Raw genomic sequence first — 16,349 nt, 5'->3', positions numbered from 1 at the left:
GGTTAAAAGCTAATGGCTGCAGAACAAGATTATTATTATTTTCTCTTTATTACCCATTTTGAAGAAGTTGTGGTAATTTATAGAACAATTAGATTCATCCATTTTCCCACGTAGAGATGTTTGACTTGGATACTTTTCAGAACCTTAGCCAGTCTTTGTAGGGAAATATCATGAGTACATTTTGAAACCCACTGCAAGAATCTAGTAGTATAGAGCTGGTGGCAAAAGAGTAAAACAGCATTTATCCTCCCAAGGAACATTGTTTTAGAAACAAAACATTTCTTTTTCTAATAGAATGCCTTTATAGTGTGTCCTCAGTGAGTGTCTTGACTTTGGCCTTGAACTAATCCAGCAGTCGTAATCTTTTGTAGTGTTTTTAGTTCAGTTGCAAAAGGCATTCCTCTAATTGTGCTGAGTGTGATATAGAATTTTTATGGGGCTAATTTCAGAATACTTAAAAAACAATAAGGATTTACTTTTATGAGTGTTTGCGTGCATGTATGTAAGCACACAGTTTGTGTGTGCCTGGTGCCTGTGGAAACCAGAAGGTGGCACAGGATTCCTTGGAACTGGAGTTAGGGACAGTTGTGAGCCAGCATGTGGGTGCTGGGAACTGACCTTCAGGTCTCTGGAAGAACACCAAAAGCTTTTAACCACTGAGCCATCTTTCCAGCCCAGAACGCAATTTCAGTGGGTCTTCACGCTTAGTTCAAATGTGATTCTTCATGCTTATCAGTTATGTAGTATACACATCCTCGTATTTTAGGGCTGTGTAGCCTGTAGGCATATAACTTTCTCAAGAATTCTGGGCCTTTAGTTGTCAATCCAAAGTGGCTTTGTGTGGTTATCCACCATGGTCTCTTTCTAACTGCAGTAACTCTCGTGGCTCTGTATTTTCATTTCTTTCCGTTGTGTGCAGGTCAGACTGAATGACTGATGCTATAATTAGTATTTGAATACAGATGACTGTCTTGTGAGAAAGAATGTCATTATTGTAAAATATTAATCTTGGGGTTGCAGAGTGCAGACACCTGCGCAATTCTGAAACCTCAGAACGCGATGAAATGGCTTACCCTCCACTTATCCTGTATGCTGTTGTCTTACCACTCACAGAATGAACAACGGTCCTGTCTTAGGCCATGAAGAGGAAGTTGGGACAAGAACAACCTTCAGGCTTTTTTATCCAGAGTCTGTCTTTTCAGACTCCAGTCACTATGACCCCAATACTACAGCGGTTCTCGTCGTCTTTAAGCCACAGGATTTAAGGTGGCTGGTGGAAATACTGCTAGGTAAAAAAATAGTAAGTTGGCAAAACTATTTAGGTTCAGATTATGTTCAGTATTTCCCCTCCCCCCTCTAAAGTAAAATACATTCCCAACATCCCATTTTCTGTGTTCTTTATTTCAGAATACTCAAGGGTTTTGGAAGACACCAGCCTTAAAACTGATCTATAAACAATACCAAATCAGAATATTAGATCCATATATCACCAGCGAAGCAGCTTTTCAAATGCTTCGTTTTCCCAGAGTATTTCCCAAGGATCAGGTATGTATATATCATCCCACAGTTTTACACTAAGCATCCAGCCCAGGGCATAGAGGGACATGAGAGCTCTTAGCAATTGCTAACTAAGAACCATGGCTCAATGATAATTTCTTAGGACTATAGATGTGTTCATGAAGTTGGACACCAAATGGATATGCTCTCATGTCTTACAGGTTGCCAAAAATGTTTTTAAGGGAGGAGTGTATGTTTTGGGGTTCTTTTGTACACACAGCCTTCAGACTCTTTTTTCTGAATGGCCAATAGTTCATTTCTTACAATCTCATCCTCAGTGTTGTACATCAAGGCCTGAGTGACTAGTGGACTGCGCAGCAGCCTTGTGTACAGAAGAGCTTCAGGACAAGGATGTAGCTTTTAAGAGTGAAAAGAATTGTCTCAAGCACTGTGTCCACCCACATGAAATACCTGAGGCAGACACACATATCAGGAAGCAACTCCCCCTACCCCATTTTTCCAGATAGGGTTTCTCTGTATAGCCCTGGCTGTCCTAGAACTCACTTTGTAGACCAGGCTGGCCTCAGACTCAGAGATCTGCCTGGCTTTGGCCTCCCATCGCAATAAGAGACCCTTTTAGCTCTGTTCTAGAAGTTCCTGTCATATGCTGGGGGTGGCACACCGTTGTGGGAGTGTGTTAGAATGCTCCAATCTCAAAGGCTGGAGAAGGGAGAAAAATGAAGTGTTGTCCACAAGGGCACAAATCAGAGAACAGACTCTCCTGACCTAAAGACTTTCCAAGATATCAACCATAGTGTTACATCCTCGTCAGAGGACTGTGTTCTCTTTGGGGCTTGAGTCTTACGGCATAACAATGGCTGAAAATGTCTCTGTTAATGTTTAGAAATCCATTTTCATCAGACCAGGGCAGCCAACTATGTTTGGAAAGAATGTAGCTTTTTCTGACTTTTGAAGTTTCTGATTTCTTCTTAGAAACCCAAACACCCTACAACAGGAATTATTGCCATCACAATGGCCTTTCACATATGCAGTGAAGTGCACCTCGCTGGTTTTAAGTACAACTTTTACAGCCCCAACAGTCCTTTACACTACTACGGGAATGCCACCATGTCTTTGATGAAGCAGGTAATTTTCCCCTTTTACTGCTTTAAAAAACAAAATGTATTGTGTTCATGTTTGTAGGTGCATACATGTGTGGGTGTCTCAGGAGGTCAGAGTTAAGTGTTAACTGCTCAGTTTCTTTTAGTCTCCCACTGGTACAGAATTTACTTAGCAGTGTAGGCGGTCTGGCCAGCCAATCGGAGATCAGTCTGTTGCCATCTCTCCAGTGATGGGATCACAAGTGTGGTCAAAGTTCCCACACTTAGCATTTTACACACATGCTAGACGTGGAACTCAGGTCCTTACAAGTCGTTTTCCTGAGTTTCGTCTCTCACGGCCTGTTTCCCTTTTCACATTCTTGAGTTCCCAAAGGCTGAAAACAGGATTCTGGTTGAGTAGTTATTTTCCTGTGGCAGCAGTCTCTAAATTGTGGGTCTTGGATTCTTTGGCTAGCCTCATGGCGTCTGCTGTTTCATCAAATCCCAAGAGGGACTGAGTCTTATTTTAGATTTCTTTAAAAAACAAAACAAAACAATATTTAATATAATCAACTGGTGTGTCAGAGACACATGAACTCACAAAATCATCACTATGGTCCTAGTAATTATGCTCCCACTTCAGTTAAGGAGACAAGGCGGTCTAGAAACATGAAAACCCGATAGAAGACTTCACATAGACAAGGTGGCAGACCTCTTTATCAGGTCATGAGCCTCGTGATCACACACTGATACTGGTCTTGATCCTGAGGGTCAAGTTTTGAATGAGAAGGAATTTCCTATTTTTGGAACTCTTAAGATTAATTATACATCATAAATGTTACAGAATATTGAAACAAGTGCAGAATACCGGAAGCAACTTCCTGGGGATTTCAATAGGACAGCGCTTTTTTTTTTTTTTTTTAATTTAATTGTGGGGCTGGTGATTGGACTAGTATACTATACGAGGCAAGCAGTCAGCCACTAAGCTACCCACCTAGCAGAATCACTAGTGTTTGCAGGATTAAGAACTGAACTCAGGTATGCAAGAAGGCTAAGCAAATAGTCTATCACTGAGCTAATATCTTAGATCTTTTGAAAAATATCTTATAGGATCTTCCTTTGTAATCCAGGCTGGCCTCTTCTTATGAGCCTCCTGAATCACCTTGTCACACAGTCAGAAAGAGAACCATTGGATAGCCACGTCAGGCTCAGAACTGTTGTTTTAAAGGTGGAGGCAGGAGGACCAGGAGTTTAAGGTCATCCCCCACTACCTAGAAGTGTGAGTAGACCTGGGCTAAAAGAAATGCTGTTATCAACTCACCAACCCTGCAACCACTAGGTTTTATGATATCTTATCTCCAGGCCCACTTTTAAAAATGGGTTTCAGATGCTACTCTTTTGTCACACGTCCTGACTTGAGTTTTTGGTCTCTGTACAATTCAGGTGGAAAGCGAGATTTGGGGTCACTCTCGAACAGAAAAGGGCAAGCAGGGAACAAAGGTCCATGCAACTTGTTACTAACTTCTGAGCTTACGATGGGTACTTTTACCATGTGGAATATTAGAGTATCTCACTTTGACAATGTCCGGAGTAGGATTGGTGACCAGCCTATCTCATTTTCTTTTCCAGAATGCATATCACAATCTGACTGCAGAGCAGCTCTTTTTAAACGACATTATAAAGAAAAAAATGGTGATCAACTTGACTTAAAATTGACCCTATGGATCCAAAAGATGATGATGCTAAACAGTATTAGTTTTATTTTTGTACTGCAAATTTTAGTTTATTTTTAAATATATTGGATGAACTTATCAAATTATGTGTATTAAGTCTGTTGCTGCCTGGTGACTTGTAACCACCGGCTAAAGTTCTGTGAATATATTTATGAAAAAACAAGAAGATTTTTAGTTAAGATATCAGGGAAAAATGTGAAGTTTTGATTATGTTGTTTTAAAATGTGATCTTTTTAGTGCTCTGAGGTGTTTTAAAATACCTTCTCATAGTTCCTTCATCTTAAAGAGTTCTAGGAGATTTAGTGGACTTCGCCCGTGCTGATAGTCACGTATCACTTTGAACTGCTGATTTAGATTGCTTACTCATGGGCATGTGACTGGGAGCCAGGTGCAGAACACGAGAATCACCTGTAAGTCCGTGGTGTCCATTGTGGTTTCATTAAGTTCTCTTTACAATTAATTAAACCAGTAATAATGTAATAATTTGCTGTGAGGGAGGAAAAAATAGCCTTCTGCATGCTTGGAAAGCGCGCTCTTCTAACGAGCATCCTGAGACTTTGATTTGGAAGGGGTGGGGGGAGGGGCAGCTTCTTACTATGTAGCCTGGGCTAGGCTCGACCTTGGTTTTCTTGCCTCAGCTTCCCAAGTACTGGGATTACAGCTATGTGCCAATTGCTGCACCCTCTAGCATCATTTTTCAAAACTACAAAGTTTTTGTTGTTCGTTTTAGACAGGGTCTATGTAGTGCTGGATGGCCTAGAACTACAATGTAGTGCAGACTAGACTTGAGCTCAGAGGTGAGCCTACCTGTGGGAAGAAGAAAACCTTAAATGTTTCTATGAAGAAAATCTTAAGAGTAAAACAATGCAAGTAAAACCTTAAGAGTTGAGCTTTTTTTTTTATTATTTGTATAGGGAAAAAAATGTCCTATTTCACATGACTAAATTTCACCTTCAGTGAAACATTCAGTGGTCATTTCAGGCACATGAGAGAAAAATCTGAAGAAACACAAACAAATGGTGGCCTGCGAGGCAAGTTCCACCTTTCAACTGTTAGTAGACACAACCAAAGGGGGTAGAATGGGAGGAGAGCAAACAGGAAGTGTTATTATTGGAAACGCTGGTGATAATGGCAATCAATTTGCCTCCTCCCTAAAGAGTTTGTGTGTAAAATAAAAAGAGTGAAATGTCAGAAAAAGAATAAATGAAATACTGACAAACTGTAAATAGGAGGGGTCTGACAGTGAGGGTAGCTCATGCTGGCAGTGTCCAGCACCTAACTGATGGGGACGCTGGCACTGGCTGGCTCTCCATGCTGATGGGGTGTGCCCCTTTACTCTATAGCCACACAGAGCTGGGCTGCCCAGATTCACTTCCATAAGGTAGGCTTGAGGGTTGTGGAGTTGCCGGCAGGGACAGTGGCAGGGGGACCAATGATGCTATCTATACCCACTATAATACTGGTCATAAAATGTGACTGTTGTCAACTTTGAGAAATTTGGCATTTTCTGGACTATGATGTCAAGGTTGTTTTATTTAATCCAAAAAAATCTGAGCAAGACACACACATATAATTTATTAAAAACACATTAGAATCTCACTATTTTCAACAGCCTAAATTCTAGCAACATATACAAATATCAAGTGACTACAGTACATGCCGAGGTAAGAAAAATACATTCTGGGGGAATATCACTGACACTCAGCCACTTCCACTTCTTCTGTACTTGAGTAAGTTTTATTTTCACCATTCCCAGTGCCAAACACAGGAAACGAGAGAAACTACACACAAAATGGTCTAATTGAGATTGGTGCCACAGTTAACCTAGATACCCTACAACCATCCAACTTCCTAGAGTTTTTGCAGTTCAAGGACTTTCAAGTTCAACCCAAAAGGTAGAATTAACAACTCCTTTCCATACAGCGGAGCCCCGTTAGTTCTGCTCCGTAGAGGATTTGGAACCTCCCACCCCCCCATAATTTCTGGGTTCGTTCTAGTGGTCTTGTCTGTCTTTTTTCTATCTTGCTTTCCTACTCCCTTTACTGCTCTCTGGGTGACAACGTGGAGCCAAGGCATGGAAATGGCTACAAGCACTTTTACTGCTTCATCCCTGGGGGCAGGTGGAGGAGGAGCATACACAGAACACATGATAGCTGTAACTACTGGATAAATTCTGTGTGTGAACAGCAAATCAACCCACTGTTCAGTGGAAAGTGCAAATAGTGAAACATGAATTAAATAACTGGACTAGTCCTGTTACTCTCAACAGGAACTACTACGATCTATAAACAGCATTTAAAATAAATGCAAAGCAGAATTCATAATATCTGTGCTGGTTCCAAGGATCAAGTGACAGCCAAGTTAGTGTAACTTTTCTGAAATCTCCTAAGGCTGCCCTTGCCACACTGCTGTCTCTAATCAATTGTACTATCAGGAAAAGAGAAACCCACTAAGCCACAGTGACTTAAGTATTGAATATCTCAAGCAAAGAATTAAAGCAAAACAAAATAACCAAGGGGTTTGGTCAGCAATGGTTACTTTCACATTTTACTTGATTGTCTTCCAAAGATTTACCAGACATGTAATCTATAATACAAAAAATTAAAAGGAAAAGTACAAAACCAGAAAAAAAAAATCATTTGAATCAGGCTCAGCTCTTTATCTGCAAGAGAAAACCATATAACAATAACTAGGTATGTTATGAAAACCATTGGTAGAGTGCAAGGAGAGCAGTGGCCATAGGAGTCAAGTCTCACAATGTGTAACGCATCAACAACCATGGCCTCACTCTGTTCTGAAACAGTTCTGGGACACACAGTTAGAATAGTAGGCTTCTTTGGGAAAACAACTTCATCTTCAAAGGGTCTCTTAAAGCTTCCAATGGTTAGGTGACTCAAAGAAAAGGCTACCCTCTGCCCACTAAGCGTGAACGAAAATGAAACAGCTAAAGGTTTGCTTTGTTCCCACCTGAAAGAGGACAACTGCATCTTGTGCTCTACACATTCTTACATGTTTTAGTACAGCATCTGTGCTTTTTTTTGCTTCATAAGAACTTTGAAACAAAATGTGCACTGATTTTTTTCAACAAGGAGAGAGACTGTGTCCGAGACTCTGCAAGACGAAAGGCGGTTTATAATGAAAGCGATGCAAACTGTCTGAGGAGGTGGCAGAGAGCCTGCCACCAGTGCAGAGCGACGTTTTAAAACGCTGATGTACTTGTGGAAGGAAGCACAGTTAACACTGTTCAAGGCTATCCAAATCTAGACAAGTGTGGCAGGTCTACAACCAGGATGGTACAAGCTGAGAAACGGCTGGGGACCTGAAGGCCGAGTGTACTCTAAACCTACACACAGGTTTGTGGCGAGGGATCAAGTTTGTGTTTTCATCCGATGTGCTGCTTCAGTGCTAATCCGCTGTAACATTTAATTTACCCGACCTGACGTGAGTGCAGCCCGGTTGTCAAGCACTGACAAGTAAGTTGCTGGGAAGGATTCCACACAATTCCGATCGCACAGCATCTCTGTCAACCAGGTCTGACACAAAGGACCACTTAAGTGTCTCCCCAGACAGAAGGCAGAAATCACACAGACCTGGAGAACGCCTGTTGCCCGTTTTTCTTTTTGTAGTAGAGAGGATTGAACCTATGACCTTGAACTTGTTATACTGGAGCACTAAACCCCGGAGCCTGAGCTCCACCCCTTATCCCATGAGCGGCCTAGGTTAATCCTGAACTCACTCTGTAGACTATAAAGCACTGACCTTGGGGGTCCACTTGGGTCAGTTGGGATTGCTGGCTTGAGCCATCAGACCTGGCTCATGTTGGCTTTCTTTTTCTTACAATGGTTTAAAATTAAATTTAAAAATTTAATTGAAATTTAAAAAAAATTTTGCAAATTTTTGGGCTTGTGTGTAAAGAAAGCAAAGAAGGTTAAATTTTAGTTCCCCCTTAACTTTGTCCCTAAAGTAATTTACAGATTACTTTAGTGACGCAGAGGACTCCCTTTATAGCTTTTCTACATCGTAAGTTGCTTCTCTCCCAGTTCCCTGTGGAGAAGTATACTTAAAGATGGGAAGGGCTGGCTTCCCGTGACTGCTGCTGGATAGGAGCTGCCAGGGTTTATGAACACAGGTTGGAGCAAGGCCACCAAGGGTGGCAGGGATGAGCAGAGCTGAGACCAAGCCCTGTATGAGGCGGTGTCAATACTGTTAAAAGTGTCATCAAACAAGGAGTCAGTCCTCCAGCTCACCGCAAGGCAGGCTGTTCTAACTCTGCACCTTCCTAGGGAAATACAGAGAAGTGTATGTGGCCACAGCTAGAGCAATGCTTATCACTGATGGATGTGAGAAAAAAAAAAAAAAAGAATGCAGACGGCACTACAGGATTAAAGGAGAAGGGACGCGTGATAGTACCCACTTTCACAAAGGGAGAATTTCAAGCCATTCGGTATTTCAAGAACAGTACCATGCATTATTGCCAGCAAGGCTTACAGAACCACCTCAAGTTCATTAATGTACCTGCAGCATTGGTAATAAATACTCAGTGATTTTCAGTTTCTCTGAAGTGCATTATAGGGAGCTCTGTTTCTGTATTAAAAATAGTGTTTTACAGTAGTAACAAACAGGACGCTTGACATGTAGCAGGCGAGCAGTAACTGTGTCACACAGTAACCCCTTTAAAGCAAGATGGCAAGGCAAGTAGTTTCTTGTACCTCGGTCACCACATTCCCCTAACCACTTCAGTGACAGATACGTAATACATTCTACATCACTACCACTAAGAATGAAAAAAGCCATGTGCTTTAAATGGATGCCTTGTCAGAAAGCAGCACCACCGTCAAAGGATTTCTTTAAAAGCATCAAACTTCTCATCCCTTCCTGCTCCTGATAGCTCCTGGGTGCTCTGGGGCACCTGGTATACCAGTTCCTCTGGGGTAGCAGCTGACTTCCCACCTTTTGGGGTGTCATACTGAGCCTGGCCTGAGGAACAGCTGTCAGTCCTGGAGAGAAGAGTGTTGTAAGTTCCCACTAAAGCGTGAGGCTGGGTCCCTGCAGTTTTGAAGGTGGATGTGGAGGGCAGACCAACTGAGGCTGTGGGGTGCCCTGACATGTCCATGACGATCGGGGTTGCGTACTCAGGCCCCGTTACGGGCAGTGGTTCAGCATAGGCGTGGTACACTTCCTGCATTGGAGAGTTGTAAGGATCGAGGTCTGCATAGCCTGCTTCCTTCCCTTCCTCAGGTTTAAAGGTGGATCTCTGATGGAGTGTGCCAACAATTCCTCCCACGAGGGGCTGTGCATATTCTGTGGGTACCATAAGATACAATGGGACACTTAGGAAAATGGAGATTATACACTTTTAAGGTGACAGCTAAAGGTTACGCCAACACCAAACCCTTTGTCGTGGCACTGTGGTTTTATCAATGCAAAGCTACGGAGTTTCCACCCCCAGGGACCAGCTGAAAAGCTTGTCGTTTAGGCTCTCTCACAGTAGTAACCAAAGTCTTACTCATGTACTTTTGCATCAGTATTTATGTATGTTCTGTAGATTTACAAGCTGAATCTGAACGAAAGGAAATAATTTGGACTAAGTATTAGTTGGGAAAGATCACTGCATTCCTGTTTGGAACTCTCAGGAAAGGTGAGTCTGCAGACACTAGGGTGGCAGGATGCCACAGTCAGGTTCTTTCAGCCTTTCCTCATCTTTACTGCCTTGTGTACTGGTTTCATGTGCATGTGGGGGCCAGAGGTTCACACTGGGCGTTATTTCTCCAGAGTCCATCACCTTGTTTCTGAGACAGTGTCTCTCCCTGGGACCTGGGGACCTGTTTATTGGGGGCAAGCCAATCCCCAGGCTGATGGATTAAAATGCCCAGTGTCCATAGAAAAGGAATGCTATAGTTTATGAGAGATACGTCTAAGAAGAAATGATTTGTCCTCTCAAGGCCAGCTTTTGAAAAAGTTAACCTTCAGAACATAGTTCATATATTAAAAAAATGGTATGTACCATGTATCTATGTACTCTGTGTGGACCTGGCGCCTGCAGGTCAGAAGAGGGCATCTGATCACTCAGGTCTAGAGTTCCCGGTGTTGTGAGCTGCCATGTGGGTGCGGGGGATGGAACTTAGATCCTCTGCAAGAGCCACACGTGCTCTAAGTGCTGGGCCATGTCTCTGGTCCCAGAACACAGATGATCTTTAACATGTAAGAAAGATCAAATATTCGGTAAACCCTGACACCCTCGGTACAAGCATCAGTGTCTGGCCTCCAGCCTGGCCCTCAGGGCTGTGGAATCCTACCTGCAGAGTCGGCCTGCAGCACTGTGGTGACTTCCCTGGCACTCAGGTGACTGACTTCACTAGTGCTGTAGCGCACTGGCGTCTCCTCGTGGTCCACCGACTTGGCAGGGAGAAGCTGCTTCATTCCTTTCCACCAACCTTCATTGCGAAGGGAAGCCAGGGAGCACGCGTTACTTACGGACAGGGACCCACGCTACAGAAACCAGACCCGTGTGACTTTGCTCTGATAGAATGTTCAGGGCAAAGCAGCACACGGACACATCTCTACCTAATATGCACGCAGGAACAAGTCACTACGAATACATGCCGGTGTCACCAGAGAATTTTTAAAAAGGTTTTCTCAAAACTGCCAACATTTTTTCAGCCCCCCTGAAGCTGTACCCAACTATACTCTGGTCATGGCACCATCCTCTCCTCTAGTCGGGAGACTAGGGAGGGGACTTTCAGCAATTCAAATGACCAAGGACCTCCTAGGTTCTCAAAGTGCTAGACTTCCAACTGCTGCTCACAATGGCAGTCACACACAGACACACACAGACACACACACACACAGACACACACACACACAGACACACACACACACAGACACACACACACACAGACACACACACACACAGACACACACACAGACACACACACACACACACACACACACACAGACACACACACACACACACCCCAGCGAGAGAGAGAGAGAGAGAGAGAGAAAGAGAGAGAGAGAGAGTCCCTGAGACCCTAGTCCTTGTTATGCAGTGCTTTCACAGGTCACACGGGAGGCTGGTCTCCTCAAGAAGAATAGTTACAAGAAAAGACCAACTTTCCAGAGGAAGAGATACCAATGTGTGTTTACATTTCTCCTTTAATTACTTATGAACCACATGGTGGAGCATATTGATTTCTTTTTTTTAACATGATTTATTCATTTGTATTTTATGTGCAATGGTGTTTTGTACGTGCGACTGTGTGAGGATGTCAGATACCCTGGAACTGGAGTTACAGAGAGTTGTGAGCTGCCATGTGGGTGCTGGGAACTGAACCTGGCCAGGACCTCTGGAAGAGCAACTAGTGCTCTTAACTGCTGAGCCATCTCTCCAGCCCAGGACGGCATGTGAAGTTCTACCTGAGGAGTCCCTAAGGACCCGAGGACTTATTTCATCCACCATTATACCCAGGAGAGGGGAGATTTCTGCCTGAAAACAGAAGGAAATCCACAAGTTACCTGCCCGATCCCAGTGGGGTAAATCATAGGCGCCTTCAGTTTTCTTCTTCCTGAAAATCAAAGTGAGGAAACAGTGACTCCTCTCCCAACCAAAGGGCAGCAAACCAGCAGTGACCACACAGTCAGGGGCATGAGGTGAATGGAACAGAAAAGCCTTTAGCTTCTCATACACACTATATTCATGTCCTCACCCCACCACACCAACAAATAACAATGTCACAACTAGCAGTGGCAAGTGCTGGGGGAGGAGGATGCTCCTCCAGGCCTGGAAGGACCTACAGACATCTGTGAGGAAGAGGAGGCACAAGGGCAATGAACAAGAATCACACTGCCTACTCCATCTAACTCAGAGCTCTGACTTGTCCTCCCTCCCAGGAGAAACTGCTCTGGGTGAAGAATTATTATCTACCCAGATCCTTTTACTAAAGGAGTCCAGGGGTGAAAGGACACTTCCTGATACACTTGGGCTGGTGAGATGGATCTGTAGGAAAAGGGGCTTGCAGTCAAACCTGAGGACCTGAGCTTGATTCCTTAGAACTCACAATGTGGAAGGAGAAACAGACTCTTGCAAGCCGTCCTCTAAACAAACGGAACATGGTATGTGTGGACCTATATACATAGCATATAGAGATCAAGATGTAAATCCCAGTATCCAGTGGGGAGGTGTTCATGAAATTCCACCCCTATCTGAGGAGCTGCTGATAATTAATAGCTACCTAAAGAGGGAGAATAATTACTTTTCTTCAAGGGTGTGGCTCCCAGTAGGTAGACCAGACTCCACTGGATGGCCACACACCACACACCCAAGCATATAAACAATAGGTTGAACAAGTAAAGACAACGTTGGATGGGTATGAAATTGGGGGGGGGGGTGGATCCTAGAGGAGTTTGGGTCAAGTTTGATCAAGATATAATTATGCAATCCTCAATTAATAAAAAAATATATTATAGGGCTAAAGAGATGGCTCAGCAGTTAAGAGTGCTAGTTGCTCTTCCAGATGTTCTGAGTTCAATTCCTAGTACCCACATAGTGGTTCACCACCATCTATAAAGGAATCTGATGCCCTCTTCTGGCCTGCAGGTGTACATGCAGCAGAGCACTCATAAAATCAATAAACAAATAAAAAGAAAAAAATGCTATTAAAAACAACAAACAAGAATTACTATTCACTCACTTACCAAACTAAAGGCCACCACTGATAGAATCATGAAAATCTATCCTAACTAAAGGTAGCGTTTACAGGCTACCAAGAAAGATTCTGCTTTATAAATAAGGATATACATAGCTTATGATCTGCTTATACTATCACAAGTGTATCTTTTACAACGTGCTCAATCTTGCCTGCTAGGATGGACAGATTTCCAGCTGCTAGAGTCTAGCACATGGGCCAACAGTTGGCATAAAGGAGCAGCCACATATTTAGATATACTATTTATTGAACAGTGAACAAATACGTCATCTTCTTTCTCCATCAAACCCATCCCTTCTGATGTTCTTTCAACCCACAGCATCGCTACTAGTCAGAAACCTCACATCACTCCAGGCTGCTGCTGCTTCCGTCACAGTCGTGCGTCCTGCTGACATTGCTGTCAAGCACATCCCTCTTGTAGAATCATGCTGTGGTACTTCTGTTTGACTAGACTGTTTCCAAGTTTATCCCGATGCCTCTTTCCTCCTCTTTTAGGCACCAGGACCATACTTTGTAAATCCTGTCACTTTCCAGTCATCGGATAATATAATCAGTCTGCTTAGCACTCAAGAATTTTCTAATCTATAAAATAAACCCTACATTTCTCTTTCTGACCCAAGCTCAGACAGCACCTCAGTAGTTATGTTGGTGGCTAGAGATCTGCCCATCCTAGCAGGCAAACAGCTTGAGCCCTTTGTGAAAGACACACTTGTGATAGTATGAGCAGATCATAAGCTATGTATCCTCTAGTTAGGATAGATTTGTATGATTCTATCAGTGGCCTTTAGTTTGGTAACTCTCCAGGTGAAATTTGCTTCCTATCCCCGCACCCCTCCCCCAGTCAATCATGTAAGCAAGCTGGGTACTGACCTGTTTCTCCAGTGCCAAGCACACACTAGAATGAGGATGAGTGTGGTGAGGGCCATGACCAGCACAGGGACCAGAACGGCAGCCAGTGCGACATCTGAAGCCATGAAACAGAACGACCACATTAAGAGCGAAGCAGACATCATGACAGAGAAGTCGAAAGCTCAACACTTTGTATCTCCAAGAATATCTTACACATCATTTATGAAACAAAGCTGGCCACAACTGGGAGACACAAGTGTTTACAGACTAGTGGACAGGTCACTCGGCATGCTGCTGGCTCATTCCACCTCCACCTCTGCACACGTTTAACTGCAGGGCTGTGGGTATAGGGGAAGACGGATGAGGGAGAAGGCCCACCAGAGCTCCTGTGCTCTGGGCGTGGAGGACGCAGGAGGACTGCCAGATGCTTTCCACTCGTCCCCGAGTGGGCATCTGGCTGTGTGAAGCCACTGACCCCATCCGGTGGGGGCTGGACAAGGGGCAGCCCCGTACCAGGTTCTCAGTCTCTGGCATCCCACGCTGGATATGGCAGAGGAGCTGAGAACAAAATAGGAGCACCAGGGCAGCACCAGGCCCCAGAGATATGGGAAGAGGGCAGAGGGAGAGAGGTTCCCATGCAGGAGAGAGTCCTTAGTCCAGGCCTTGATGAACAGACACAGTCTATGATTTTAGAGCTTTCTTGTAGAAAGGCAGGGGGAAAGAGAGAAGGTAGAAAGAGAGAGAGAGAGAGAGACTGGCCATGGACAAGAGGAGAGAAAGGGAAAAAGGAGAGAGAGAAAAGAAAGGCTAGAGTAAGAGGGAGAGAATGAGGTGGGGCCAAGCAGCTCCTCTTATAGTGGATTTGTTATCTTGCTGTTGCTAGGTAACTGAGAGGAGTCTAGCCTGAAGGTCAGAAGCTTGGGACATTGTGTATGTGACTACTAACCACACGCTTCTCTTGGCTGTGGGGGCAGTAACTTCGACAGGAGCCAGGGGTCCAGGAGACATGAGGGAAGGCCTTCTGTCCCATGTAGGTGAATTATCACCACTGGGTTTCACCAGAGTTCATGACCTCAGCTCGACTGGAAACCAGGCTGTTTGTGCATAGCCCATTGCCCCACATTTAACAGCAGTGTAGGGTTCTGTTTTGTTTTGTTCAGTTTTGGTTTTTTGAGACAGGGTGGTTTCTTTGTGCAGCTCAGGCTGTAGCCCAAGTTGGCCTCAAACTCACAGAGATCCACACACCTATCTCCTAGTGCTGGGATGAAAGGCATGTGCCACCACTGCCTGGCAAAAGCAGTATGCTTTAAATTACCAGAAGTCACCAAAATTTAAAAGACGAATGGTAAACTAGAAAGCATCTTATGTATATGTAGTAAAGTGTATATTGTAAGACATCACGGGCCAAAATGCATATTATAACAAGTCCACTGTCACCTAGAAACCCATCAAGACAATACAGGTCTACCTCAGCTGCAAAGAACTGTCAGGGAGAATGAAAACAAGATGCTACGCTTGCTAATCACACTGGCAGTCACTTGAAAGGAGAATTGAGAGTACAGCAAGAAACAGGTTTGCTGATGGACTATAAATAAATATAAATATATATTTCTGATGGGTATTTTGAGGCAGTATGTACAAGAATCTATTAAAGGCTACAAGTCTACACCAAGAATTTATTTGGGGAAAACATCAAGATATTGAAAGATACATCTTTAAAGATGCTCACTCCTCTTTCTGTAGAAGAGTAAAAACCAGAAGGACGCTGAGGATCCAGTGAGGAAAGGGGAACGTGAGCTGCGCTGTGCTTTTTACAGATGAGAGAAGCTACTAACTGAGAAGGACGTTTCCACAGCATGACAAGAGTTACAGATATGGCCAGGTAACAGTGCAGCCAAGCCCAGAAAGCCATGCTGGGGTTAGACCTTGAGTCCTATCGGTCTATCCACATCTCATCGCACTGAAAACGGTCTGTTCCAAGTTACTTGGAATAGTAATTCCTTTCTTTACCCCACAATGAGCCAGTGAGCAGAACAGGGGCAGAAAATGCTGACAGTCACGGAGGGCTCACAGGCAGGCGCTGTGCTGCCTAACCCACAGCATCTCCTTTACTACAACTGCATCCAAGAGAGGAAGCAGTGTATGACAGAAGAGAGCGACCGGGAGAGGGTGGATACAGCGTCAGGTAGATACTATCGGGCAAATGCATGGGTGCCAGGCTAGAGGGAGGGATTCAGCGTGGGCAGCACACACCACTCCCTTTACCAATGCCTGGGACAGAGGAGAGGGGCGTCGCAGGCTCCCCAAAGGGATTCTCCTCTTTATGGTTTCCACGTTGTAAAGGTGGAGGAGAAGCTGAGAGTGAGTGAAAGTCGCTTGGTCAAGTGTTTGAGAACGTGGGAGTGTTTATAAAGCGTTAGGAGAGAACACAGGAGCTCACTGGGGGCCAGAGTGCCATCACACAT

At 44.1% G+C, this 16,349-nt stretch overlaps 2 protein-coding genes across 24 annotated transcripts in view; one reads left to right on the top strand and one right to left on the bottom strand.

Moving 5' to 3' along the window:
• St3gal6 (ST3 beta-galactoside alpha-2,3-sialyltransferase 6) overlaps positions 1-5,212 on the top strand; it is a 54,519-nt gene extending 49,307 nt beyond the window's left edge. For 13 of the 21 annotated variants that reach the window (NM_001357433.1, NM_001357434.1, NM_001357435.1 and 10 more), the window contains 4 exons: positions 1,114-1,300; positions 1,408-1,545; positions 2,491-2,643; positions 4,227-5,212. In NM_001357433.1, coding sequence (NP_001344362.1) covers positions 1,114-1,300; positions 1,408-1,545; positions 2,491-2,643; positions 4,227-4,307 — 559 coding nt within the window. In that variant the 3' untranslated portion in view covers positions 4,308-5,212. The other 8 variants (XR_003951801.1, XR_003951805.1, XR_003951802.1 and 5 more) reach the window with 3 other exon arrangements.
• Positions 5,209-16,349, bottom strand: part of Dcbld2 (discoidin, CUB and LCCL domain containing 2) — a 61,211-nt gene continuing 50,070 nt past the window's right edge. For 2 of the 3 annotated variants that reach the window (NM_028523.3, NM_001356484.1), the window contains exons 13-16: positions 13,906-13,999; positions 11,846-11,895; positions 10,627-10,764; positions 5,209-9,631 (exon numbers count right to left, since the gene is read on the bottom strand). In NM_028523.3, the coding sequence (NP_082799.2) occupies positions 9,165-9,631; positions 10,627-10,764; positions 11,846-11,895; positions 13,906-13,999 (749 nt within the window). In that variant the 3' untranslated portion in view covers positions 5,209-9,164. The remainder of the gene's footprint in view (positions 9,632-10,626; positions 10,765-11,845; positions 11,896-13,905; positions 14,000-16,349) is intronic. The other variant, XM_011246022.2, reaches the window with a different exon arrangement.

This window comes from Mus musculus, chromosome 16 (genome assembly GCF_000001635.26).
Source record: "Mus musculus strain C57BL/6J chromosome 16, GRCm38.p6 C57BL/6J".
Lineage (NCBI taxonomy): Eukaryota > Metazoa > Chordata > Mammalia > Rodentia > Muridae > Mus > Mus musculus.
The sequence above is the reverse complement of the archived record's forward strand: the minus strand, read 5'-3'. Positions and strand labels throughout refer to the sequence as shown.